This window comes from Podospora pseudocomata (genome assembly GCF_035222375.1).
Source record: "Podospora pseudocomata strain CBS 415.72m chromosome 2 map unlocalized CBS415.72m_2.2, whole genome shotgun sequence".
NCBI lineage: Eukaryota > Fungi > Ascomycota > Sordariomycetes > Sordariales > Podosporaceae > Podospora > Podospora pseudocomata.
In genome coordinates, this window is record NW_026946366.1 from 40,221 (window position 1) to 62,391 (window position 22,171).

At 53.0% G+C, this 22,171-nt stretch overlaps 7 protein-coding genes across 7 annotated transcripts; 3 read left to right on the forward strand and 4 right to left on the reverse strand.

Annotated features, from left to right (window-relative positions):
• Positions 1–1,862: 1,862 nt before the first annotated feature.
• QC762_204750 (uncharacterized protein) lies at positions 1,863–3,050 on the forward strand (the record flags this gene model as incomplete). The annotated part of the gene is made up of 1 exon (XM_062887363.1): positions 1,863–3,050. One exon carries the CDS (start codon positions 1,863–1,865, stop codon positions 3,048–3,050), a length of 1,188 nt encoding a protein of 395 aa, XP_062745462.1.
• Positions 3,051–3,388: 338 nt separating this feature from the next.
• Positions 3,389–5,632, reverse strand: QC762_204760 (uncharacterized protein; the record flags this gene model as incomplete). Its single annotated transcript, XM_062887364.1, has 1 exon — positions 3,389–5,632. The coding sequence occupies one exon, from the start codon at positions 5,630–5,632 to the stop codon at positions 3,389–3,391; it is 2,244 nt and encodes a 747-aa protein (XP_062745463.1).
• Positions 5,633–12,969: 7,337 nt separating this feature from the next.
• Positions 12,970–14,462, forward strand: QC762_204765 (uncharacterized protein). The gene is made up of 3 exons (XM_062887365.1): positions 12,970–13,592; positions 13,644–14,131; positions 14,217–14,462. The coding sequence occupies exons 1-2, from the start codon at positions 13,333–13,335 to the stop codon at positions 13,936–13,938; spliced, it is 555 nt and encodes a 184-aa protein (XP_062745464.1). The 5' UTR covers positions 12,970–13,332; the 3' UTR covers positions 13,939–14,131; positions 14,217–14,462.
• On the reverse strand, positions 14,243–14,920 carry QC762_0036150 (uncharacterized protein; the record flags this gene model as incomplete). Its single annotated transcript, XM_062883302.1, has 1 exon — positions 14,243–14,920. The coding sequence occupies one exon, from the start codon at positions 14,918–14,920 to the stop codon at positions 14,243–14,245; it is 678 nt and encodes a 225-aa protein (XP_062745465.1).
• Positions 14,921–15,415: 495 nt separating this feature from the next.
• On the reverse strand, positions 15,416–15,943 carry QC762_0036160 (uncharacterized protein; the record flags this gene model as incomplete). Its single annotated transcript, XM_062883303.1, has 1 exon — positions 15,416–15,943. The coding sequence occupies one exon, from the start codon at positions 15,941–15,943 to the stop codon at positions 15,416–15,418; it is 528 nt and encodes a 175-aa protein (XP_062745466.1).
• Positions 15,944–19,378: 3,435 nt separating this feature from the next.
• QC762_204790 (uncharacterized protein) lies at positions 19,379–20,605 on the forward strand (the record flags this gene model as incomplete). The annotated part of the gene is made up of 1 exon (XM_062887366.1): positions 19,379–20,605. One exon carries the CDS (start codon positions 19,379–19,381, stop codon positions 20,603–20,605), a length of 1,227 nt encoding a protein of 408 aa, XP_062745467.1.
• Positions 20,606–20,636: 31 nt separating this feature from the next.
• Positions 20,637–21,270, reverse strand: QC762_204795 (uncharacterized protein; the record flags this gene model as incomplete). Its single annotated transcript, XM_062887367.1, has 2 exons — positions 20,637–20,999; positions 21,061–21,270. The coding sequence occupies 2 exons, from the start codon at positions 21,268–21,270 to the stop codon at positions 20,673–20,675; spliced, it is 537 nt and encodes a 178-aa protein (XP_062745468.1). The 3' UTR covers positions 20,637–20,672.
• Between the last annotated feature and the right edge of the window lie 901 nt (positions 21,271–22,171).

Consider the following 22,171-nt stretch of genomic DNA (forward strand, 5'->3'; position numbering starts at 1 on the left):
TCTTGTGAGAGGAATCGCTGGATTTATAGTGGACCGGATCTTTCACATGATAGATGTTGACTTTAAGTGAAAGGTGTTTGAATGTTTGAGTGTTCGAGTATTGCGAGTCTGCGTTTGAGCGCGACATTCACCTCATGCTCCGATGGCCGACACATCTATTCAGGTGTGATCAGAATTGAAACGAACACTTTTCAAGGCAGGGTTAACATAATAGGCTACCTGGACTTGTCAGGTGAGCTGACTGGTTGCGATGATTGTGATGGGAGAAAAGTGATACGGCGATTGTCACGGTTTGGGAGATTCGACACACATCTCCTGTCTGTCTGTATTGATGCAAACTCTTCTGACTGCCTTTCAGGGTCCCCTTTTTGTTGGTAGTCAGGACCAGTCATACGGTGGTATAATGTCTCGGCTGTAGGGCCTCATGGGTACACTCAAAACGATCAAACGAACTTCAGCAAACATAGGTACTCACCTAGTCTTCCTCAACCAGGCAGGCCTCCTGCGTTTCAGAACGATCCAAAAGACATGTTGCCCAGCTGCCCACAGTGCCGAGATGCTTCAAACGGCCATTTGACGTCAAAATCACCCACCAGGTGCCAAAACGACGTCCGGTTATGAGCGGAGGACCAACCGTGCCATGTGGCATCATCTTGATTGTGGGGGTTAACCTGACTCTTTGGGCAGCTGGCACCTACTGACTTGCATTGACTTGAGTTAACTAGCTGTTGAAGAAACAACTTTCACCGAGACAAATACATCCGTACGAATTTTTCTCGAAACATAGGTCATTGCCGCACTCCCAATTGTGCCATGTAGCGGCATTTTGGTTGTGGGGTGGACCCTGAGCGCGTTCCCGTGTCTGTCCTTGGGACCTGCATAGAAGCCCTAGAGAAAGGATGATATTCTGGAAAAAGGACAGAGCCTGATTGGCTACTGCTCTGAGACACCACACACACCTCTCCGATTCATAGCCTTGCGCCATGTGATTGGTCACAATGCCTCGCCGGTCCTGAATTCTATGCGCCTTCACTGACTATCAATAAATACCTTAGATTGATACTGCTGCCAAGAATCTGTGCATACGCAATGATCGGGCTTCGTCCCAAATCAAGGCAAGATAATGCAGAAGGATGAGTTGTTCCCTCTGTGGGTCAGGTTATGAGACGTTTGAGGTATATTCATTGCGCTCCATGCCACTCCTCTGTATTTTCCACAGTTCTCAGAATATTAACACTTTTCTCTTCTGCCTCGGCTTCACCACATTCACCTAGGTACCTGATAGATGCTCATCCAGAATCTTTGGAAGACATTAAACACAGGAATGTCTGTCGCGTTATATCCAGGCTCAACAGACAATTCTCTGCTTTATTCATCGATACTATCTTGCAGCGAGGCTTCGAAACCACGCGCCTGTGCATGATGTGGCGTTCTTGTTGGAGACGTTCATGCAGGGTCTCAGCTCTTGGCGATAGCTTCACTCGACCCAGATTGCTACAAAGCACCCTCATGCTTGATGATGCAACCACTTCAGGGACTTTAAAGATTAAATATGGCTGATTCGAAAGTCTGTGTGGGAGGGAGGTGAGAACGCCTAGGCTTAGTGGCTTGCTCAGGGGTCAGGTAAAATGAACTAGAAGGGCGCCAATGGGTCTGGGATCTCGCAAGGCTACGGAGCTTTTGAGTAGAGGAGAAGTATAAACAGGTGGTGGTGTCTTCTATTAATTAGACTGCGTTCTCAACATGGTCACATCTTCTCCACCCCTTGCCTTCATTCAACCGATTACCTACCTGCCTAGCATCAAACCATTCAGTTGTCATACGTAATTACATTTCCAGACTTGAATTCAACACAAGCTGCCATGGGAAACAACGTATGCGCTCCAAGGGGACAAAATGGCTATAGCTGCGACTTCGAGATTGTCAAGAGTAACTTCTTTGGAAACCTTTCGGCAAATAACTTTGACTCTGGCAACGTCAGTGCCCTTGAAGAGATGGAGCAAGTCGGAGCAGATCCTGACATTGCCGGGCCCGGCGTGAGTTCTTCACTTCCATCTCTGCTACAATTTGGCACTTATGCTGACAAAACTAAGATACTCCTCGCCGTAATGATGGCATTTGTCGTGTCCATTCTCATTGCCTTTTTCATCCACGTGTTGGACCTAGTGGAAATTTGTTCAGGGCAAGTGTTACATCCAGGCTGCCGATGTTCGAGATTCAAGGTACTAACAGGACCATACAGGAGCAAACCAGCAAAGAGAGTCCACCATATTCTCAACAAGATCCTGGTCTCGTGGAGTGATCAGCAAATTGTCCTTGGCATTGCAATTAGCACAGCTGCGCTTGAAGAGTGGTGCAGCTTCTCAACCTACCACCTCAACATCATCAAACACTGGCTGATTCTCTCTTTCATCACCCATGTCAACGCCCTCCTTGTTCACTGCAATTACTTCCAAAAGAAAAAGATTGTGGCAACAACATTGAGAGCTGGACTTATCTCACTTCATGTCATCTTCACCGGTGTTGTGGTATTCGGACATGGACAAGCTGCCGAGAACAAAATCCCCGAAATCCACCATCAAACGCCCCTGCAAATCCTGCCAGCAAGCTGCTTCTTTGCAAACTCCACAAGACCCAGCCTCATTCAACAAATGCATGTGAAAACGCCGGAAACCGAGACCAGTTCACTTTCGAGCAAGTCACTGTTCATCTGGGGAATTGTGCTGATTGTTTGCAGCAAGCTGACACTGTTACGTCATCTTTGCGCGACTGAGGATAGGAAGAAGCGTCGTTTCATGGTATGGTGCATTCGACTAGCCCTGCTTGGACTGAATGTGGCACTGGGTGTAATTGCAATCACTGGTGTCCAAAGCATTCGCAGCTGGATGAGTGATGAAGGCTTGATCGATATTTCAGACGGCTCGGAGAGCGAGTATTCTTACGGGCAGTACCTCTCAGCTTATCTGGCATTGTTTGCTGCCTTCCAGATTGCTGAAAGCTTCTTTGGTAAGAAAGGCTCCCACCTGAACAATATGTTTTTTTTGTCTTAGTATCAAAGGCTCTTGGTGCTAACTATTTGACTTTGCAGAAGATATTGAGGAGTAGAATCTCTTATACGGAGGTCAAAATGGTCCAGTATGATGTATCTGGCTACCTAAGTATGTACGATCAGCGGTTTTCGTATGGGTGCTGCCTGTGGGAATGGGGGTGGAGGAATGGTTTCATCTCTTCAATGTACCATGTTTTCTTGTCGCTACAGAGGTGAAGATCAAGGGGAATTGTACCAACACAGTTTCTTAGTATGTAAAAGATTTGTGGAGATAAGTAAACCTGTATTTTAGGCGTTGGTACCCCTTTGTGCGTCTAGTGAATGGTGTTGCCGCTTTAATCACATGAATTCCATCTCGCTCACTTTCCACTCTCGCCATGCTTCCCCCTGCATGATGCCATCTACATAACAATCTCCAACAAGTCTGAACCAATTACAGTACTCTCTTCTCACTACAAAAGGGGAACGACCCCCTGCCAAAAGCGCCACATCATCGTCAACTTTCGTGTCATGCGGTACGAGTGCTAATCTTCCGTCGTCTAGCCGTGCCAGTGCCTGGTCAAGCGGTGTTGCAAGCACGGTATCCAATCTGTATGGCATGCCGAGAACGTAGGATAGTCTACTGTTCAAAAGATAACCCCCAACAGCCGAGACCAAATAGCTGGCGATGGTGGATTCCAAAACGAAGTTGGTAAAGACTATTGCAGCGGTCTGTAACCCTATCCAACACAGTAGATAAGGCGGGACTTTACCCATACCGAAGAAGTTGATTCCAAGTAGTAGATGATAGGCCGATGGATAATAGTAGAAAGGTCCAACCAGCCTTAGTAGCCTGAGAAATGGATTCCATCGTATAGATCTGGCCTGAGTGTGGAACTGTGATATAGCCTCCACGATAAAAGTTTCGTTTGGATAGTCGGTAAAGAGAGAATCAACCATTTCGACTCCCCTCGGGCCCTTCATCAAGGTTTCAAACATGGCATACAAAGGATTTGTCTCGTTCCTATCACCTAGCCAGGTCCCGCCAGAGAGAGATAGGTCGGCATACTCCAAAAGGATTTCCATTGCTGCGCCTTTTCGAAGACAGTTCTCGAAGTAAGTTATGGCCAGCATAAGTAGCCCTGACCTGGTTGATAAGATGCTCCGCATGATGCCATTGTTGAGTCTTTGAAAGGTATCTGCTTGAGAAGCGCGAGCTGCGAGTTTAAGGATTCCCCGGGGTGTTCTGTGGCCAACAAATAGATGGTGAATTTCCATCGGTCGACACACCGCGGTGATCTTCCCCGCGATCATTCCGTAAAGTATGAGAATACTGTTGTCACGCAACTGTGGTGGTGGACATTCGGAGTTCCCGGACGCGTTGTAAGCGTTGTATAGGGCAGGTCTGACATCTCCTGTCCGGTTGTATGGGTTTCCCTCTGTCAGATCCCATCGAGGACGTGGAAGACATTCCGAGTCGTACTGCCAGTTTGGTACCCATGATGGCAGATCATCGTCTCTTTTTATGAAGCTGGGAGAGCTACATTGAACAAGCAACCTCAGGTCGTGCGACTGTTGCAAGATTTTGAATGCGATATGTGTGTAACACTGAGCGGTTGATACCGCGTACTTGGGCCCTGGCAAATCATCCATGAAGAACCGGCGTTCATCGGGGCGAAGGAGACCAATTAAGCCATATACCTTATCCCGGTTATTTTTGGCACACGACCAACGAAATTGAACCAGCAGATGGGAAAGGCTGTAAAAGACACGAGGCTCGTTATCCCTCTGCAATCTCGTGGTTTCATCCAAGGCACGGAAGTTTGGACCCATGCCCCTCAAAAACCACGGCAGACACTGCTCCATCGTGAGGATGAAGATCTTAAAGTCGTCCCAGTCCAATGTGCACTTTGATGTGAGAATCCGTGATCTGGAAGCAAGGCTCATCTCCTGAATGACCCAAACACGACTCCAGTACGGATGCCGGAGAATCTGAAGTAGACCAACCACAATGTCGTCGGTGAAGGAAGTGTCTTCTCTCAGCGCAGCCGCGGTAGCGGCATTGTGTATTCGATTCAAGTTTGTGTTCTCATCCATGGTAACGACAGTCATAGTCAACGCTGCAAGAAACCTCATTGTAAGTTCCTTCTGTCTCCACTTCACGGCGTAGTTCTTGCATGCTTGGAAACAAAGATTGGCGTTGTCAGGAAGAAAGGACTCGGTGAGCCAGATCAAGACCTCTTCTGCTTGGGTGTAGATTTCACCCATGAGATCAAGCTGCTGTCCTTTTTCTGGTGCTGCTTCGTTCTGATCGATACAAATCGCGTCAATCCATAGTCGCTCATTGACAAACTCGACGCTAAGATGCTGCAATGCCCAATAGAGGTTTCTCGTTACTTGGAGTTGAACCCCGTTGCATTGGATCGTAAGAGGGTTGCTCGAGTCGCCCCAGACATAGGACAGAGCCTTGTACTGCGTGCTTGCCAATGGAGAAACCTCAAGAGACCAGCGGCCATCAGAAAAAGTCAAAAGGCGGATATAAGGGCCTATCGTGTCGGAGGGTGGTGGCAGGGGGAGATCGAGGTGTAGGGGAGAGGAAGTCATTTGAAGACGAAACTGGAAATGAATCACCGTGTATAAAAAGCCTGATAGGTCAAAGGTTGAGGACAATGAAAACAATGATATGATGTCGTAGAATCTCAAAGCATGAGAATTTAAAAGGCTCAATTATGATGCTCTGAAAGAGGGGTTGTGCGGCTGAAGCTGGGCCTGGTCGCGGTGCAGACTATTGTGGCTTAGCGCCCACGATGTTGATATGCCAGAAACCTGAAACAGAAGATGGCTCAGCCTCTCTAGGCCAGGAAACACCTTTCCCTGAAAAATATTTTTCTAGGAAGAATCGACCAATCAGGAGCTGGTTACTCCCTCTAGGGCCTTGGAAGCCCTCTTTTCTGAATACCCTCATTACTCCCCCCCCCTTACACAAGCCGCATCCCCACCTACCACGACGACGATGGCCTCGACGGCCCCAGGAGGCTACCGCCTCTCGAACAACTCGAAGCACGAGATCTACCTAGGCTTCTCCGAAGCCTGGAAAGCAGTGCTTTTCGACAACAACGTCCCGGCTGAACAAGCCACGCTCGAGCAGCGGCGACTCGCGGAAGAACTAGTCGCTAAAACCCACGCGAAAATGACGGCACCAGGCGCCCAGACCCCCAACTGCCTGTGGAACTGCGAGGGCTGCCTGGCCTGCGCAGGCTCCTGCTACGACGACCCGTGTCGAAATGAGCAATGCCCCTCACACGCGGACCGCAGGGAGGATAGCCTCTTCGCCGACGAAGCCGCCCTCAGAAGGGACGAAGAGATGGGAGACTCCCTCCCAACGACCAGACCGGCCACTCCCACCCCGACCGGGAGGACCGCAGGGACACTACCCCCTCACCCACTGCCGTCGCGCCCACGCAAGGCAACGGCCCCCCCGACAACCCAGACAGAGGCTGTCCCCCTCGGACTGGATAGGCCCAACGCGCGGGGCCTCGAGGACAGCAGACACGCCGGAAAAGTCTCCCTTAGTCCAGAGATACAGTCCCTATTCGAGGACATGGAACACGACAGGACACAAGCGCTCCAAAGACAGGAGGTCCTCAGGGATATGGCGCAGAGCCTAAATGACGCCCTGACAAGACAGCTGAACGGACCCCAAACGGAGTGGGCTTCTTTCTGCCAAGAAAAGGTCCTCTGGCTCTTCAGGATCCTCAAGGACATCGACGGAACCACCGGTGCGCCCGGCTCGGCCCGCAGCGCCTGGTCGACCAGCTTCGATTCCAAGAACTCCTCGACAAGTACAACCAGGAGCACCAGCCCAGCGACAGAGGCCCGGGGCCCCTCAAAGACCCCCAAACTTACCAAGACCCCGACGGGCAGCAACGCAACCAGCGTCACGTGGGCCCAGGTGGCGACGAGCGGGGCCAGCGGCAGCCAAGCCGCCAGCAGCGCGCGGACAAGTGTCACCAGCCTGACTGCCCACGCCCCCGATCCAACAGCGGGCTGGAAAACAGTGGGCCGCAACAACAAGGCCAACCGAGAGGACGACCGCCTTTTCGTAAGGCTCCCCGACGGCCACCCGTGGAGACAGGCATCAGCGGAGGGCTTCAGAGTCGCACTCTGCCGACAGCTCGGGGCCCCACTCAGCCTCATCCGCTCGGCCAAACAAGTCGACACTGGCTTCGCGATCGTCCCAGCCGACAAGAAGGCGCGGACGCAACTACTCGCCCTAGCGCCAGCCCTGACCACACACGGCGCAAAGCTTGATGAATCGGCCACCTGGCACACCTACGTAGTTCCCAGGGTACCGAAGACGGTCAACGGCCTTGACGGCAGCATCGACACCAACGACCTCATGGAAGACGAGATCCTACGGGCCACCAAGGCCAAACCGGTCTCGGCGAAGAAGTCGAAACACGCCCTACCCGACGACACTCACGCCGACTGGGTCGTATCCTTCATCAAACCCGTCCCTGACCACTTCAGACTCTTTGGCAGCCCGCCGGCCAGAAAGATCACCAGAAGCGCAAAAGCCAACCAGTGCTACAGATGCCAAGGTTACCACGACCCACGCATCTGCGATAGACAAGCCAGATGCAATAATTGCGGAACTGACCACCCACCAGGGCCCTGCGCCAGGCCACCGAGATGCGCCAACTGCCACGGACCACACAAGGCAGAGTTTGGAGCGTGCCCGGCCAGACCAAGGACAGAGGGGGGCGTCCTCAAGAAACCAACCAACAGGCAGCTCAAGGCCATACGCAAGGTAGGCGAGGCCCTGTACGCGGCAGCACACCCAGCGGAAGGAAGGAACACCGACTCCCAACCCGCAACGACCAACCCCCGGCCACAGAACCATGCCTGTGAGACCCAACGAGCCCAGGAGAGCGGCCAAAACGGACGAAAGTCCGGGCTCTCCTTCCTACAGGCCAACGTGGCTAGAAGACCAGGGGCACACGACGCCCTCCTCAATATGGCGTGGGAAAGGACTGCCGACGTCATTTTGGTACAGGAACCATGGGCACGAACCCAGGACGGCAGAAGAATGACCAAAACCCACAGAGGATACCAGCACTACACGCCAACAGAAGACTGGAACGCGGGACCCCCCAGGGCGATGGTATACATCAAAAAGACACACAAGGGGACCCAACAGAGCCTGGGACACGCGGGACACCGCGACGCCTGCGCGGTAGAAGCCCAAGGGATAGTCTGGGTCAGCCTATACAGGGACAGACTTGGCGACGACGAGGTGCTCGACCTGGTCGAAAGCTGGCACCCCGGCAGACCAGCGATCATCGGAGGCGACTTCAATGCCTACCACCCTACCTGGCAACCGGGAAAGGAGTGCCCGGCGGGGAGACGAATAGCTGGATGGCTGGAAAACCGCCTCACCCTGGCATCGCTGCAGGGACCCACCAATATACACGGAAACACCATTGATCTGGTCCTCTCAACAAGCACAGGGGTAGAAGCCTGGGTGGACGAGGACACCTACACCGGATCGGACCACTACACCTTGGCGGGGACGGTACCACCAGCAAGCCCACAGGCAACCAAGAAAGGTAGACCCTACGTCCCGGCCCAAGAGGAGGATAGGGCGCTCTTCCGCTCCCTGACTAGATGGGGCATGACACAAGTACCGACGGTAGCACACACAACCAAGGACCTCGACCACTGGGCCCGCTCCCTACAGAACGCCCTCGTAGGCGCGATCAAGGGAGCGGGACGCCTGAGAAGACAAGCAGGAGGCACCACACAATGGTGGAACGAGGAGTGCAAGGAAGCACGCGTGGCGCTGCAGCAGAGCCGTAACGACCCCACACAAGGGGAAGTAGATCGGAAGCAAATGCGCAAGACGTTCGAGACAACGGTCAAAAAGGCAAAAAGAGAGTACTGGCAACAGAAGCTCGAGCAAGCGTCCTCGAACAAGGACATCTACGCAGTGGCGGCATGGCACAAGGCAACCGACACCTTCGCCCCCCCTCCGCTGGTCCACGGGAATAGGACCTATACGGAACCGGGGGAAAAGTTAGAGCTACTTAGGAGAGAGGTGGTTGAAAGATTCGGAGAAGACGGGGACACCACAGAGCCTTGGGCTCTCGCCCAACCCACCGACACCATACAATGGGACAACACGATCTCCCCGGAGGAGGCAAGGAGATGCACAATCGGGACCACAAGCACAGCCCCCGGCACAGACGACGTCACGGTGGACCTACTACGCGAGGTGTGGCGGGAGGTAGGCGACAACATCACGGCCCTCTTCAGACAGTGCCTCCTCTTAGGACACCACCCGCTCCCGTTTAAAAAGCGGAAACGGTAATGCTTAGGAAACCGGGCAAAGACAACTATACCACGGTCAGAGCGTGGCGCCCGATCGCCCTCCTGTCGTGTATAGGGAAGGGTCTTGAGAGACTGATAGCCAGAAGGATAGGCTTCACCGCACTCAACCAAGAAGTGCTTGGCCCCACCCACATAGGGTCCCTCCCGAGGAGGTCCGCCGAGGACCTCGTTCTGTGCCTTGTACACGACGTCGAGAGAGCCTGGGGAAGGGGTAAGGCGGCGGCGCTCCTGACAATGGACGTGCAGGGCGCCTTCGACGCGGTCAGAAAGAATAGGCTAGCAGGGAGACTAAGGCAACAGGGCTGGCCACTGAATGTCTGCGAATGGGTACACTCCTTCATGTCACACCGGAGCTCGGCCATGAGACTAGGAGACTGCACCCTCCCCCCCAGGAGAGTGGCGTGCGGACTCCCACAAGGGTCCCCTGCCAGCCCGGTCCTCTTCGCACTCTTCCTACAGCCACTGGTCAAGGAGCTGGCCGGGGCGTCGGCGTACGCAGACGACCTCGGACTGCTGGCCGTAGGCAAGAACGCACAGGAGTGTGCGGCAATACTGGAAGCTACGGCCGAAAAGGCGGAGGCCTGGGGCTCCAGGAATGGCGTCGAGTTCGACCCAGCCAAGTGTGAGCTGCTACACCTTACGAAGAGCCGCGCAACTCCCCCTGCAGTAAGGATAGGCAATACGGAGGTGACGCCGAAACAGGAGGTCCGATGGCTAGGTTTCTTCCTGGACCCCAAACTCAACTTCAAAGCCCACGCTAATCGGTGGGCGACGAAGGCACTGAAAATAGCGAACCACCTGCGAGGGCTTAACAAGGTGGTCCGGGGCACCCCACCAAGAGCCACGGCGGAGGCGGTCCGGGCAGTGGTCGTACCTACGGCGACGTATGGGGCGGCGACGTGGTACACCGGGGTAAGGCAGGGAGGACAAACGAATGCGGTCAACAGGGCACTTAAATGTGCGGCCAGGGCGGTTGTCCCGGTCTGGAGAACGACCCCCCTGGGGGCGATCTTCCGCGAGCAGGACCCCCGCCGAAGTGGCGCTCGCCCACGCCAGAATCTCGATGGCGGCACGGTTCAAGAGCCTCGACCCCCGCCACCCACTGGTCCTCCGGACCCGGCCGATGCCGGAGCCACCCAGGAGGGGCCCCCGGAGGCGTCTCTCGGAGAAGCAAACTAGACTGGAAGCACTTGCGACCCTACTCCCCGACTGCCCCAGGCCGCACCTGGTGCAGTGGACCCTACGGCACCCGGTGCCTCTGCCAAGACCAGAAAACAAGGAACTGGGCAAGAGACTCCACGAACAACTGACACTCCTCGCCCCTAGGGACGAGATCCACCTGTTCAGTGACGGATCGAAGGCAGCCCCCGCACGAGGACTACCGAAGAGGACGGGCTGGGGCTACGTGGCGTACCAGGATGGGCAGAAGCTACACGAGAACCACGGAAGGCTCGGGGAATCCGAGGCCTTTGACGGCGAAGCGGTTGGGGCGGCACACGCGGTGGTGTGGGCGCGCGAATACATCAGGGCGGGGGCAAGACCCTCGGCGGTACGGCTCTTCATCGACAACTCGGCGGTACTATACGGCATCACAGGGCGCCCCTCGGACAACTCCCAGGAGGCGTTCAGGGTTATAGGATACGCGTGGAAGGACCACCACCTGCCCCCCTCACGGTACACTGGGCCCCAGGACATATGGGGATCCAGGGGAACGAGGAGGCCGACGTTCAGGCCGGCCTCGGGGGGGCTCTCCCAGACCCAACATCCCCCCCCGCCCTGACCGCAGTCAAGGCAAAGGCCAGGGCACTGAAGAGGGAGGCGTGGAACTCGTGGTGGCTGGCGAACAGGCCGACGCGATACGCCCAGCTAATGATCCCGGGACCAGGGAAACGACCCCCCCCGGAGCTCACGCTCGCAAGAAAGACCCTACACCACCTCCTGGCGGAAAGGACGGGACACGGAGACTACGAGGAGTGCCACCTACGCTTCGGACACGACTCGTATAGGACCTGCCGCTGCGGCCGACCCACGGAAATCGGGCACTTCGCAGAGTGCCCGGCGGCGCGGGCCAGGGGCACTCTGAACAGCGAAATGCGAAAAGCGCTCAGGAGGCCGGATAAGCTCCTGGGCAAGGACTGGAAGAAATACGCCGAGTGGGTGGAAGGCTCGGGAGTGTACGACCCAGCGGAGGAAGAAGAATAGGACACGTGACCAGGCCCAGATTGTAATGGCCTGAGGAAACAGCGGAACCACAGAGGAGCCGTAAGCCCTCGGGGACCAGAGCCCTGAGGCAGGCAGGCCTCTCTCTCCTTTGTAAATAACTCTCTTTTGTGACGCGAAACGCCCTGTCAGCTAGTATTAGCAGTAGTATTAGAAGCTTGGGCCGTCCACATCCCCAAACGGGGGCCAGGCGAGGTAGGCTCGAGCACGTGACCCCTCGGGGCCACGCGCCACAGTTCGACCCGATTGGACGCTAATAGATCTCTCTCTCTCTCTCTCTCTCTCTCTCTAGGCCAGGAAAATACCTGGTACCTATCTCAACTTCCAGCGGACCATACACTTCAGTAAAAATACTGCAAATGTAGAAATGGAGGCAATCTTGCTCCTTGGTCACCTTCCGCCCAAATCATTGTCTCTCCACTACAGGGGGGTGAGCCCCTGAGCCCCTTTTATGGGTCCCATGACACAACAACAACAGGGTTAGGGTTACCACACTGCTACATCTCAACGTGTTTTCTCCCAATCCAACTGAACTGTGAACAGTCTCCGCTTATTTCTTTGTGATACACGAACACATGCAGTAGATTCAGGACATGCTGTTGACGTGAAACTTTTGAAAGGTGTGAACACCTGAGCGCTGTTCCTGAGTTGCCGCAGTGGCTTTGTCAACAACTGCCACACGCACTTCTCCGCCAGGGCCATGACTATGGTTTGCTACTACTTTGAATGATAGAAAAAGGCATACTTCAGACGACCTGCGTTTGTGACGTAGGTCTTCACTAGGTACTGTTTGGCCGGCTTCAATCCCCTCGCTGTTTGGTCCTGGCAGGTCCAGAGCAGACAGGGGTCTGGGAATCAGGTGCCTGAGCACAGCAGGTTGGTTGCTCTGAATTATAGACCTAGAGATAGATCATGAAATGAATCAGGCGGTGGATCTTCAACCTTGATGGAATGGATGTGCTCAGTTGTGAAAATGCATACACTCGCCTTTCACCGAATTCGCCGTTGATATGTGATTGATGTTGGTAACATGCGATCTTCTATGAAAGCCCGTAGTCGAGCATGGGGATATTCAACATGTCCGTCGTGGTCAAGTTGAAGTTTCTGCATTTAATATCAAATCCCCATGGTTGTGAATCTCCAGTTGATATGCTCCAAGAAGCCGACATTGGTGACCTTCTAGAAGCTAATTTCAGTACGCACCTCAAGATGCAATGTCGCGCTCAAGACGTCCGAAGAAAGTACCCGCAACTGACCGGGGGGGCATGTGGAAGGTCCGTTCGTTTGCCAGCAAAGGTGAGGCTGTTGAGAAACCACACCCCGCTCGCTGACCGTAAACGGGAGCAACATATCACAACAGTCACCCAATGTCGGAAGGTCGGTGAGATTGTGACACGGCCGTACTCCACCCTTCACTTCCCTGGAGCAAACCAAGGCCCGTTTCACGGCCGCGATCTCCCCATTTTCTTTACACAGCCCGCAAACTCAAACCACTGTCCGTCAGAGCGCAGTTATGAGGTGGCCATCTTGAGATAGCGACGCATCGTTCAGTGGACTAGCTTGAGCTTCCACGTGTATTTATATGTACGAAAATCGCTTCACTGGGCTATTTACCCAGTCCCTTTCCGTCACACTCAGAAATCAACAGACCGAGTCATCGCCAAAATTACAAAATCACTCTCGCCGCTGACATCATGCACGTCTCCAACCTAAGCCTCGCGGCGACCGCGTTCCTAGCCATTGAAGTTCAAGCCGCGCCAGCCACACAAGCCACAACCAATGCCCTCCACGTTGGTACCCAGAACAGCCCCGTCGGCCACCACTGTGGAGTCTCGACCTACCTGAACTACCTCAGCACCTCTCTGGTCGATGACTGTCTGACGATGCTCGACAACCTTTCGCCTGATTCTGGTGGTGGCGGTGAAGATGGTTTGAACAGAGGCGATATGGACTGGTGAGTCAAGTCAGACTCTAACCTTGCTACTCTAACGTTTATGCTTTGCAGGACCATCGTCGGAGACTTTCACCGGGAGATTGGCAAATACTCAACCTGCGCGTTCGGCTGCCATGTCACCTACCCCCAAGGTGCCCTCGCTATGATCGGTATCGATGATGTTCGCCGTGTGGTGCAGAGGTCGATCGAGATGTTCAAGCATGCGGGCGATGGGGGAGATAAAGTTGGAGCTCAGGGGGATTTTGAGTGCGACTTTGCTGGCTCGGCTGGGAAGACGGTCAGTTGGTATCTTTTCAACCCGATCATTAACTCGACGTGTTTTGGTGGTGGGCCATGGTCTGGATGATGGTGAGAGGGGAGTTGGGTGGGCAAGGTTAGTTTTTGGAAATAGTGTTAGGGTACTGCTGGCGGACTTATACACTGTTTTAGGGCTGGGAGAAGTGATATCCCTGTCTGACAGCTAAGACTCTAAAATAATTGATCATCTGTTTGCCCTTAATGGGCTGATATCATGTCACTTCCACATAGGCTACTTTGAGGTATGTCTCGACACTCAACAAAGCTTCCTTCAGTGACCTTCGGTCGGAACTATATTGCAAAAGCCTCTTTCTCACTCTTCTATAGTTCCCTAACTACTTTCTGGCCACTACCTAATCTGAGAAGTCATCATAGCCCAAGTCCGCAAGCTCATTCAACTCAGCATTCATATCCTTTGTCTCAGGAACCGCCCACACCTGCTTCTCCCACTGCTCGGCAGCCAGCTTATCAGCCTTGGCCTCATCGTCATCCTCATCACCACGTCCCCTATCCTCCTCAGGATCACCTGGACGCCGAACGCCCTGGGCCCAAGCAAAAAAGTTTTGCGGATCCCACATTCTCTTGACTTCTCGAAGTGCAGCGAGATTCTCCCCATAATATGCCCGCTCGTGGAATTTTGTGGGGAAGTCTCGGTCAGGAAAGTTGATGAATGCCGCCGTCCCATTAAACGACAGCGGCCGAAGCTCCTTCTTCACCCTGGCCAAGAAAAGCTTCATATCTACCTCCATCCACTTGTCTACCCACTCGATCGTAACATAGGCGTGGAACACTGCTTTCCGCCAGAATAAGGTGGAGTCGGTCGGTTTCCTCTTTGTTGCTTTGCCTCCTGAGTGAATCCATGTGACGAGGAAGTTGACCTGTTCTCCGTCAAACTCTTTGCGGAAAGTCGCCATCAACATCAACCGTGTAATCGTGTCAGTAACCTTCTCTATGGTGCCCTTGTCATCATTTCCGAAAACAAAGGAGCTGTACAGCTCGTACGTCTTGTTCTGTGGATACGCTCGCTCCATTTCCTCCAACCACTGACTTGCGAGGGTTTCGTACAGATACCGTGTCGACTTCTAGGCAAGCGCCCTTCGTTTTAGCTGCTTCTTCAAGCTCTTAAATTCCTCCTCTACAGGATCATTTTCTGTGGGTCTAACTTGAAGCAGCTTCTCGATGGTCCTGTCGTATTCACTCTTGCTGCCGTTGAAAGAGATATTGAATCCGACGCCGCCCTTGTTTGACTATCTGAGGTCGCATATCCAAGCCGAGTCAATCGTCATCTTATCCGGCCAGTTTCTCAGGTAGAATGCGTTCATTACCTTCACGACGTCATCAGTAATCCCGCCTGTGGGAAACCACTGGTATCTCCCAGCCACTACAAATCCGTTCAAGCTGCTCAGCTTCCGAACCCTGAGCTTCATCCGCACCACAACACCAAAGCTGGCAGCGCCAGCACCTCGGAGAGCCCAAAACAGCCTTTCCTCCGGGGACCCCTTTTTGGACGTCTCTCTGACCGTGATCTACCTCCCATCAGCTGTTACAACCTTCGCCTCCACAAGCGTGTCATACCCCATCCCGAAGCTTCGGGTAAACGGACCAAGCCCACCACTGAGGATGAAACCACTCACACCCACAGTCGGGCATCTCCCCCCGTTGATGATAAACCCGTCGTGTTTCCCAATGACTAACGTCTCATACAACATGCCCCACCGGCATCCAGCGTCCATGGTGACGATCTTGGAGTCCATATTTAACGATGCATTGTTCATGTCCCGCAAGTCGAGAGAAATGCCCTCGACAGCTGTCGAGTGACCGGCGTAAGAATGGCCATTGCACTTGACTGTCACCTTGAGCTTCTTCTCGCGCGCTTGGCTGATGACCGCCTGGACTTCGGTGGCTGACTTGGGTTGGACGACGCAGGCAGGCCTCGAAAAACGGCGCAAAAGGTTCGAGCTGGCAATCGCGTGTCTGTACTCGGGACTTGCGGGCTTAAACACAGTTATCTGTTGTTTCTCGAGGGCTTGAATAGCTTCTTCCATCCTGCTCATTTTGTCCACTCGTTCAGGGCCTGGAAGGTTGCAAATATGTGCGAGCAGTCAAGGACTTCTGTGGTATTGCTAATGGAATGTATGAAAGCAGAATCGGAGATATGGGGGACCGATCACGATTTTCACACCTGTTACTGTCATTAGTACGATCAGTAAGACAAGAACCAGGGTAACAGTTCCACTTACTGTCGCGAGGATACCTGGCCTCCACCAACCTATTTCCGCATTCCACTATTGCGTTTGCCTACTCGCCCTTGTCTTCGCCTGAAGGATCACCGTCGGTGATTATAGAAACAAGGAGCAGTCTCTTCAGAGTTTTGATTCGAGTTTATCGTAGACCAGTGGCTGAATGATTTTCGATCTTAGATTGGTCCCGATGGCAGTATCGCCGTTTGGGCTCATGGAGTTCAGAATGCTTCCATTCCGAAAGCACGGAAGACACAGGTTCCCGCGGCATGTCAATGACAGCGGTGTTACCTGGCTGGATGCAGTAAATGTTCTTGCTGAATTGCCAAAGAACCTTGATCGAGGGTGCATCACGGGGTGCTTTGAAGGGGTCGTTATTAGAGAGGATATCTGATGTGTCAATGGCTCGAAAGGCGTCCCGGACATTTGTCCACCCATTGATCTCTCCCGACTGCATCCAAAGTCTGTAGAAGACAACCATTCGTTGCAGAATTCTGAGCACCTGGTCAATGTCATACCCGTGAAGTCGACCCAACTCTTTGAGAGCCATGGCAAATTCTCCTGCTGCGATGACCCAGTTTTCATAATGACGATAGGTGATGTTGAGCATAATCCGGTCTCCCCACATCATGTCGTCCCAGAGAGCAGCAGGAAACGCATTTGGTTGATCGCAGACCAGATCTCTGATCTTGTCAAGCTCGGCGCGGGCACCAATATCTTTCTGTCTTTCAATCTGAGCAAGTTCTGCTTGGTGTCGAGCTTTGAGGGTGCGAGGATGCCTCTCGCCCAAAACCTCTTGATAAATTTCGGCTGACGTTCGGAACATATCCTCGACTTGGTCCCATGATTGACAGCACTTCTTAACCCATAGAAAAGGCAGTAAAGACCATACTTGTACCGAAAACTGGCACAAGCCAGCTTCGCATCACAGCTCTTGGGAATAAGTTCCACAGCGTTCTTTTCCAGACTTCTGAAGTGGTGATAGAGGTTCCCACAGTCAGTCTGGTCCAACATGCTAATTCCTTCTGCAACGTCCGGAAGTATTGCCGAGACACACATTACTGCATGTTCCAAGTGCGGGAGGGCTTCCAAATTGCGTGGGTCCTGCAGCCTTCTTGGACCGACAGCTGCACCTGCAAGTACATCCTGAACGATCCATCATGGTCGTTATGCAGGCAACAGAAGTCGTTCAGAGCAGCCAGAGCCTCCTCTATCTGGGGTTTGTATAAGCGCGCCCCACGTCTGGCCTCTGTTGGCGAAGCGGTGTTCAAAGGAGAGAAAGCCTTGGGTCGTGTCTCTGGCACGCTCAGTGGGCCCCCAGAGTCTTTTCGGAAAGGAAAATAATTCCTGGATGTTTTCCAGTGTCGATTTCTGCTGGTTTTGAGCGTCGGAAGAGTCCCGGTAGAAAAGGTAAGCTAGCAGTGGTGTTTCTGGGATCGAATTCGTGCCAAAGAAGCTCATCAGGAAGAAAAGATCGAGTGCAAAAGGGGATCGCCTCTGGGCCCGACCAACACATGTCTGCCATCTCAAATCCGAAGCAGACCTGTAAAACAGATAAAATCTCATCTCCTGATTCGACCATCCTGCTCCAGTGTTCGCAATGACTTTAAGCCGCTTCCATATAACCCCAAAGGTGGTTTTGTCAATGTTTGCAGTTGCGGCTGCTTGAGTAATCGACAATGGCATACCACCCAGCCAGTCAGAGATTAACTCCAAACAAGACTCGCTGTATTGATCAACTCTTCCGTCAAAATGTTTTTTAAGCAGCTCCACTGACTCCGTTATGGATAAAGAACCGCATTAAGTAAAATACCAGATTTGTTTCCTTTTAGGAGCTTGGAAGCCATGCTCTTGCCTTCAGTGGTGAAGACGATCGTCCCATGAGAACACCGGGGTAGCCTGCTCTCAAACTCCGCGATATCATTTATCCATGGCATATCGTTACTTTGATTGGCATTATCGATTATCATGATCCAGGGGCCGTTCCGGGCGTCGTTGAGCCATCGGAAAATCCAACCTGTGCATTGGTTGGTCTTATAGCCGGGAATATCGCATGCTCGGACCCTGGCGTTAAATGGACTAATGAACCTGGAAAGCCCGTCCGAAATGTTTACCCAGTAAACCGAGACTTCCGGGTGTATCTCACACACAAGATGAGCGTATTCTATCGCAATCGCTGTCTTTCTGACACAGATATTATTTCTCTGTCAGCACCAACGAGCACCAACTCAGGAGATGCACGACGACTGCAAGGCAAAGAATTGAACAATCTCCTGATTGAGGGAGTATTCTTCGGCCTCGATTGTGGTCATTGTGAAAGGTGAAGGTGGACTTGGAGAATGTGTGAGATGATATGTGGAATGGAATGGAGGAAGAAGGAGATGGAGATGGGAGAGGAGAATTCACGGGTAACAGGCAAGAAACAAGCTGCCTTACTGGCGCCTTGTTGCATTGCGAATGTGACGCTTGGGTGTTCTGCTGGCACGCCTGAATTTGCTGAACCATCCCGCTGGGACAGCCAGCCCAATGGGAAGTGAGCCGCCGTAAGTTAATGCGGCAAGCTGCTTGACCCATGTACCTATTCTCTTTCCCCAATACGTGCTTGGCCCCCCAAAGTTGGCTAGAGATTTCCATCAAAGTGGTCTTCGGATTCCGTCGAAGCCATGCAGAAGGTTGAGATGTAGGATTAATGTGAGTTTGGCCAAACCGGCGACCGGAATGGAGATGAGAAAGCTGTATTGAGCATGGATGCTGTGAGACAGGTGGGCGGTGGGCTTTTGTTGGATGAGATGGAAGAATAGGAGCGGAGTTGGCAAGGAACGAGAGAGAGGTATCTCCAGGAGCTACCTACACGCCAATTCAAGGATCTATTCTCATTACTCGTTACCACAACATAGATATCTTCTTGAGATCAGATGGCAAACCTTCACCTTGTTTCACGATGCTAGTGTGTGTGGACTTACACCTGATAGGCTCGCATTCCTCGCATCAAAGTGTGCATTGCATTCCCCCGATGAGTCAACGGCGAGTAACCATTGAAGCCATATCCTGCAAAGCAATTGGACCAAAGCCCGAATGGCTCTTTTGGTTGTTCAAAGCACTCTCACCAGTAACCCTACCATCCTGTTCATAAATAGGGGTGGCTACTCGGCCTTCTATCTGCCAAGAGATCAACAACACAATTCACACTTGCTTTTTTTCACGATCATTACCCATAGCCACTGCAATCTTGTGTTCGAAACTGAGACCATGGCCAACCAAACTATCGAACCCACCTTCCAAACCGCCATCTCCGCCTCCAAAATCAACGGCGTCGTCATCTGCGCAACCAACACCACCGGCAGCTTCACCTACAACCACATCGCCGGCTCACGCACCCTTCTTTCCGGTGAATCCCTCCCCCACCAACTCAACGACATCTTTTACCTCGCCTCCGCAACAAAGCTCATCACCACCATCGCCGCCCTCCAAGCCATAGACGACGGGCACCTCTCCCTCGACTCCCCAGACACAATCTCCCAATTCGCCCCGGAACTAGTCAACAGACCCATCCTCTCCCCAGACGGCGCGACCCTCACCCCTCCCACCAACCGCATCACCCTCCGCCAGTTACTTTCCCACACCTCCGGCCTGGCATATCACTTCCTCCACCCTTACCTCTCCGCCTGGCGCGAGAAGAACCAAGAGCCCCTGCAACCAGGCCACCGTCGCCCAGTAGAAGAAGCATTCGCTTACCCGCTGATCTTTGAGCCCGGAACATCCTGGTCTTATGGACCTAACCTCGATTGGGCAGGGCGTATCCTCGAGCGAGCGACGAATACCACCGTCGGGCACCACGTCCAGGAGCGCATCTGCAAACCACTTGGCATCCCAGCACAAGATGCCCAGTTTTACCCCGTCGAGGGTGATGAACCCAGATCTCGAATGGTCGACCTTAACCCCTCTGACCCGGAAGGGCTGGGGTTGGCTGTTGTGGGGGTGACAATGGATATGAACAGGCGGAGTGAGGGGGATTTTGGTGGGCATGGGATGTTTATGAGTGCTGAGGGGTATATCAAAGTTCTTCGGTCTCTGTTGGCAAATGATGGAAATTTGTTGAGGAAAGAGACGGTGGAGGAGATGTTTAGGGATCAGATTGGGGCGGAGGGGGAGGAGAATGCGAGGGGGGTGTTTGATGGTCCTACTGGCATCTTCTACAGGGTTGGGACGGAGGGGGTCAAGGTTGGACATGGGTTGGGTGGGTTGTTGACTTTGGAGGGGGTGGATGGGTGGTATGGGGAGAGGACTTTGACTTGGGGTGGGGGGTTGTCGTTTGCGTGGTTTGTTGATCGGAGCAATGGGCTTTGCGGGTTGTGTGCGATACAGCCGGCGATGCCGGTTGATGTGCGGAGTCTTTCGGATTTGAAGAATACGTTCAGGCAAGATGTTTATAGGAAGTTTGAGGAGTGGAAGAAGGAGGAGAAGCGGAAGTTGTAGGTAATGGACAGGTACCTAACTAACCTATGTGCATGCCGCTAGAAACTTTCTCACACTCACCCGCCATCTAGACCCTCCGCGTCTTCTTCCCCTTCTTCCCCTTGCCCGCAATCGTACTCGGACTAGTCATCCTCCAAAGATCAATCTCGATTCCTTCCACTTGCCCATCCTCGTCCACCACCGGCGTAGTAATCCCCACCGCCACAATTCCGCTCAGCCACCCATACGGCGTGTCTGATCCAGCCTCAAACCTGACCCTGGTATGCAACACACCCTCAGGTTGCTGCGGGCCGTTGGCCGAGACGTAGATGTCTACGCCATCGGTAGTTTTCAATTGATACCGAGCGTCGACATAAAAGTTGCCCGCGACTGGATTGCCCAGACCCCAGTCACCCTATAGAAGAAACCTTGTCAGGGTGCATGAAACGGCAAGACAAGAAAGGCTAGGTGCTTACTCCATAGGCAGGAACGGTGGCATTGAAGAGAGGACCGATGAATGTCCCGCCGGCAAGGGGGAAGACGGTACGGCTGCCAAAGGTGCTGGAGCCGATGTTGAAAGGGGCGGAGGCGGCGATGCTTGCGTGGCCGAGGTAGGAGAGGCCTGGTGAGGCCGGAGCGGAGGCTGTGGCAAGTGGGAAGAGAGGGAGGAGCGTTGAGAGCTTCATTTTTGCGTGGGTTATTGGTGTTGGAAGTGATGAGAATGCGTGTTTGATGGTTATCTACCTGTTTACGATGTTGGTAAAGAAGTTGGGAGGGACAAGTGAGGCTGTAGTTATACTTCTCGGTCGCCAGTCCTCAAGCCAGTTGCAAGGATGGCATCACATCTCAGCAACAAGGCGAGCTAGGTACATAGGCATAATGTAGTAAGCTACACGCTATCTCACCAGGGTCATCGGACCGACGACATCACGTTCAAGATGAGTATCATTGGAAGATGCTGTTTGTATTCATCATGCCAAGTGATTTATAACGGGTTCCATAAGCATGTCTACTGCTTTAGGAATATGTTAATTCCTTCGCTAAAAAAACATATGCAGCCACTTATTCAGCTCTCGCACCATCAGCTGGTAACAGACAGGGTCTGAGTCCGAGCAGATTATCGATTCTGATCTTTCCCCATGAGGCCCGATATCTGGAGATTAACAGAGTAGAATACCAGGTATGAACGGTGGTATGAAGGCCCAGTTTTCGTTACTTGTTGGGTGTTGGTTGCGTTATGATAACCGCTCCGATCTCTCTGCTTTTCTCCACCTATTGCCACCTCTCCTGGACAAAGCGCTCATTTTAGCTGTGTTTACAGCAAGTTGTGTTTGGTTCTGTCAAAGGGGTGATCGGATTTGTTACGTTTACTGGTCATCCAGTGTTCTCCCCGGTCAAGGGAAATGTATTGCCGCTTTTGGACTTGGGTGGGGTGTATAGTTAGGAGCAGCACCACTGCCTCTTCCACCCTACCCCCCTGTCAATTTCAGCTTGGAAAAATGTGTTTGATTTCGAAATGTCCAAATTAACCAGCTTAAGTTCGAATACCTAGTTTGCAAATCAAGGCAAAGGCCTAGTTGAATCGTC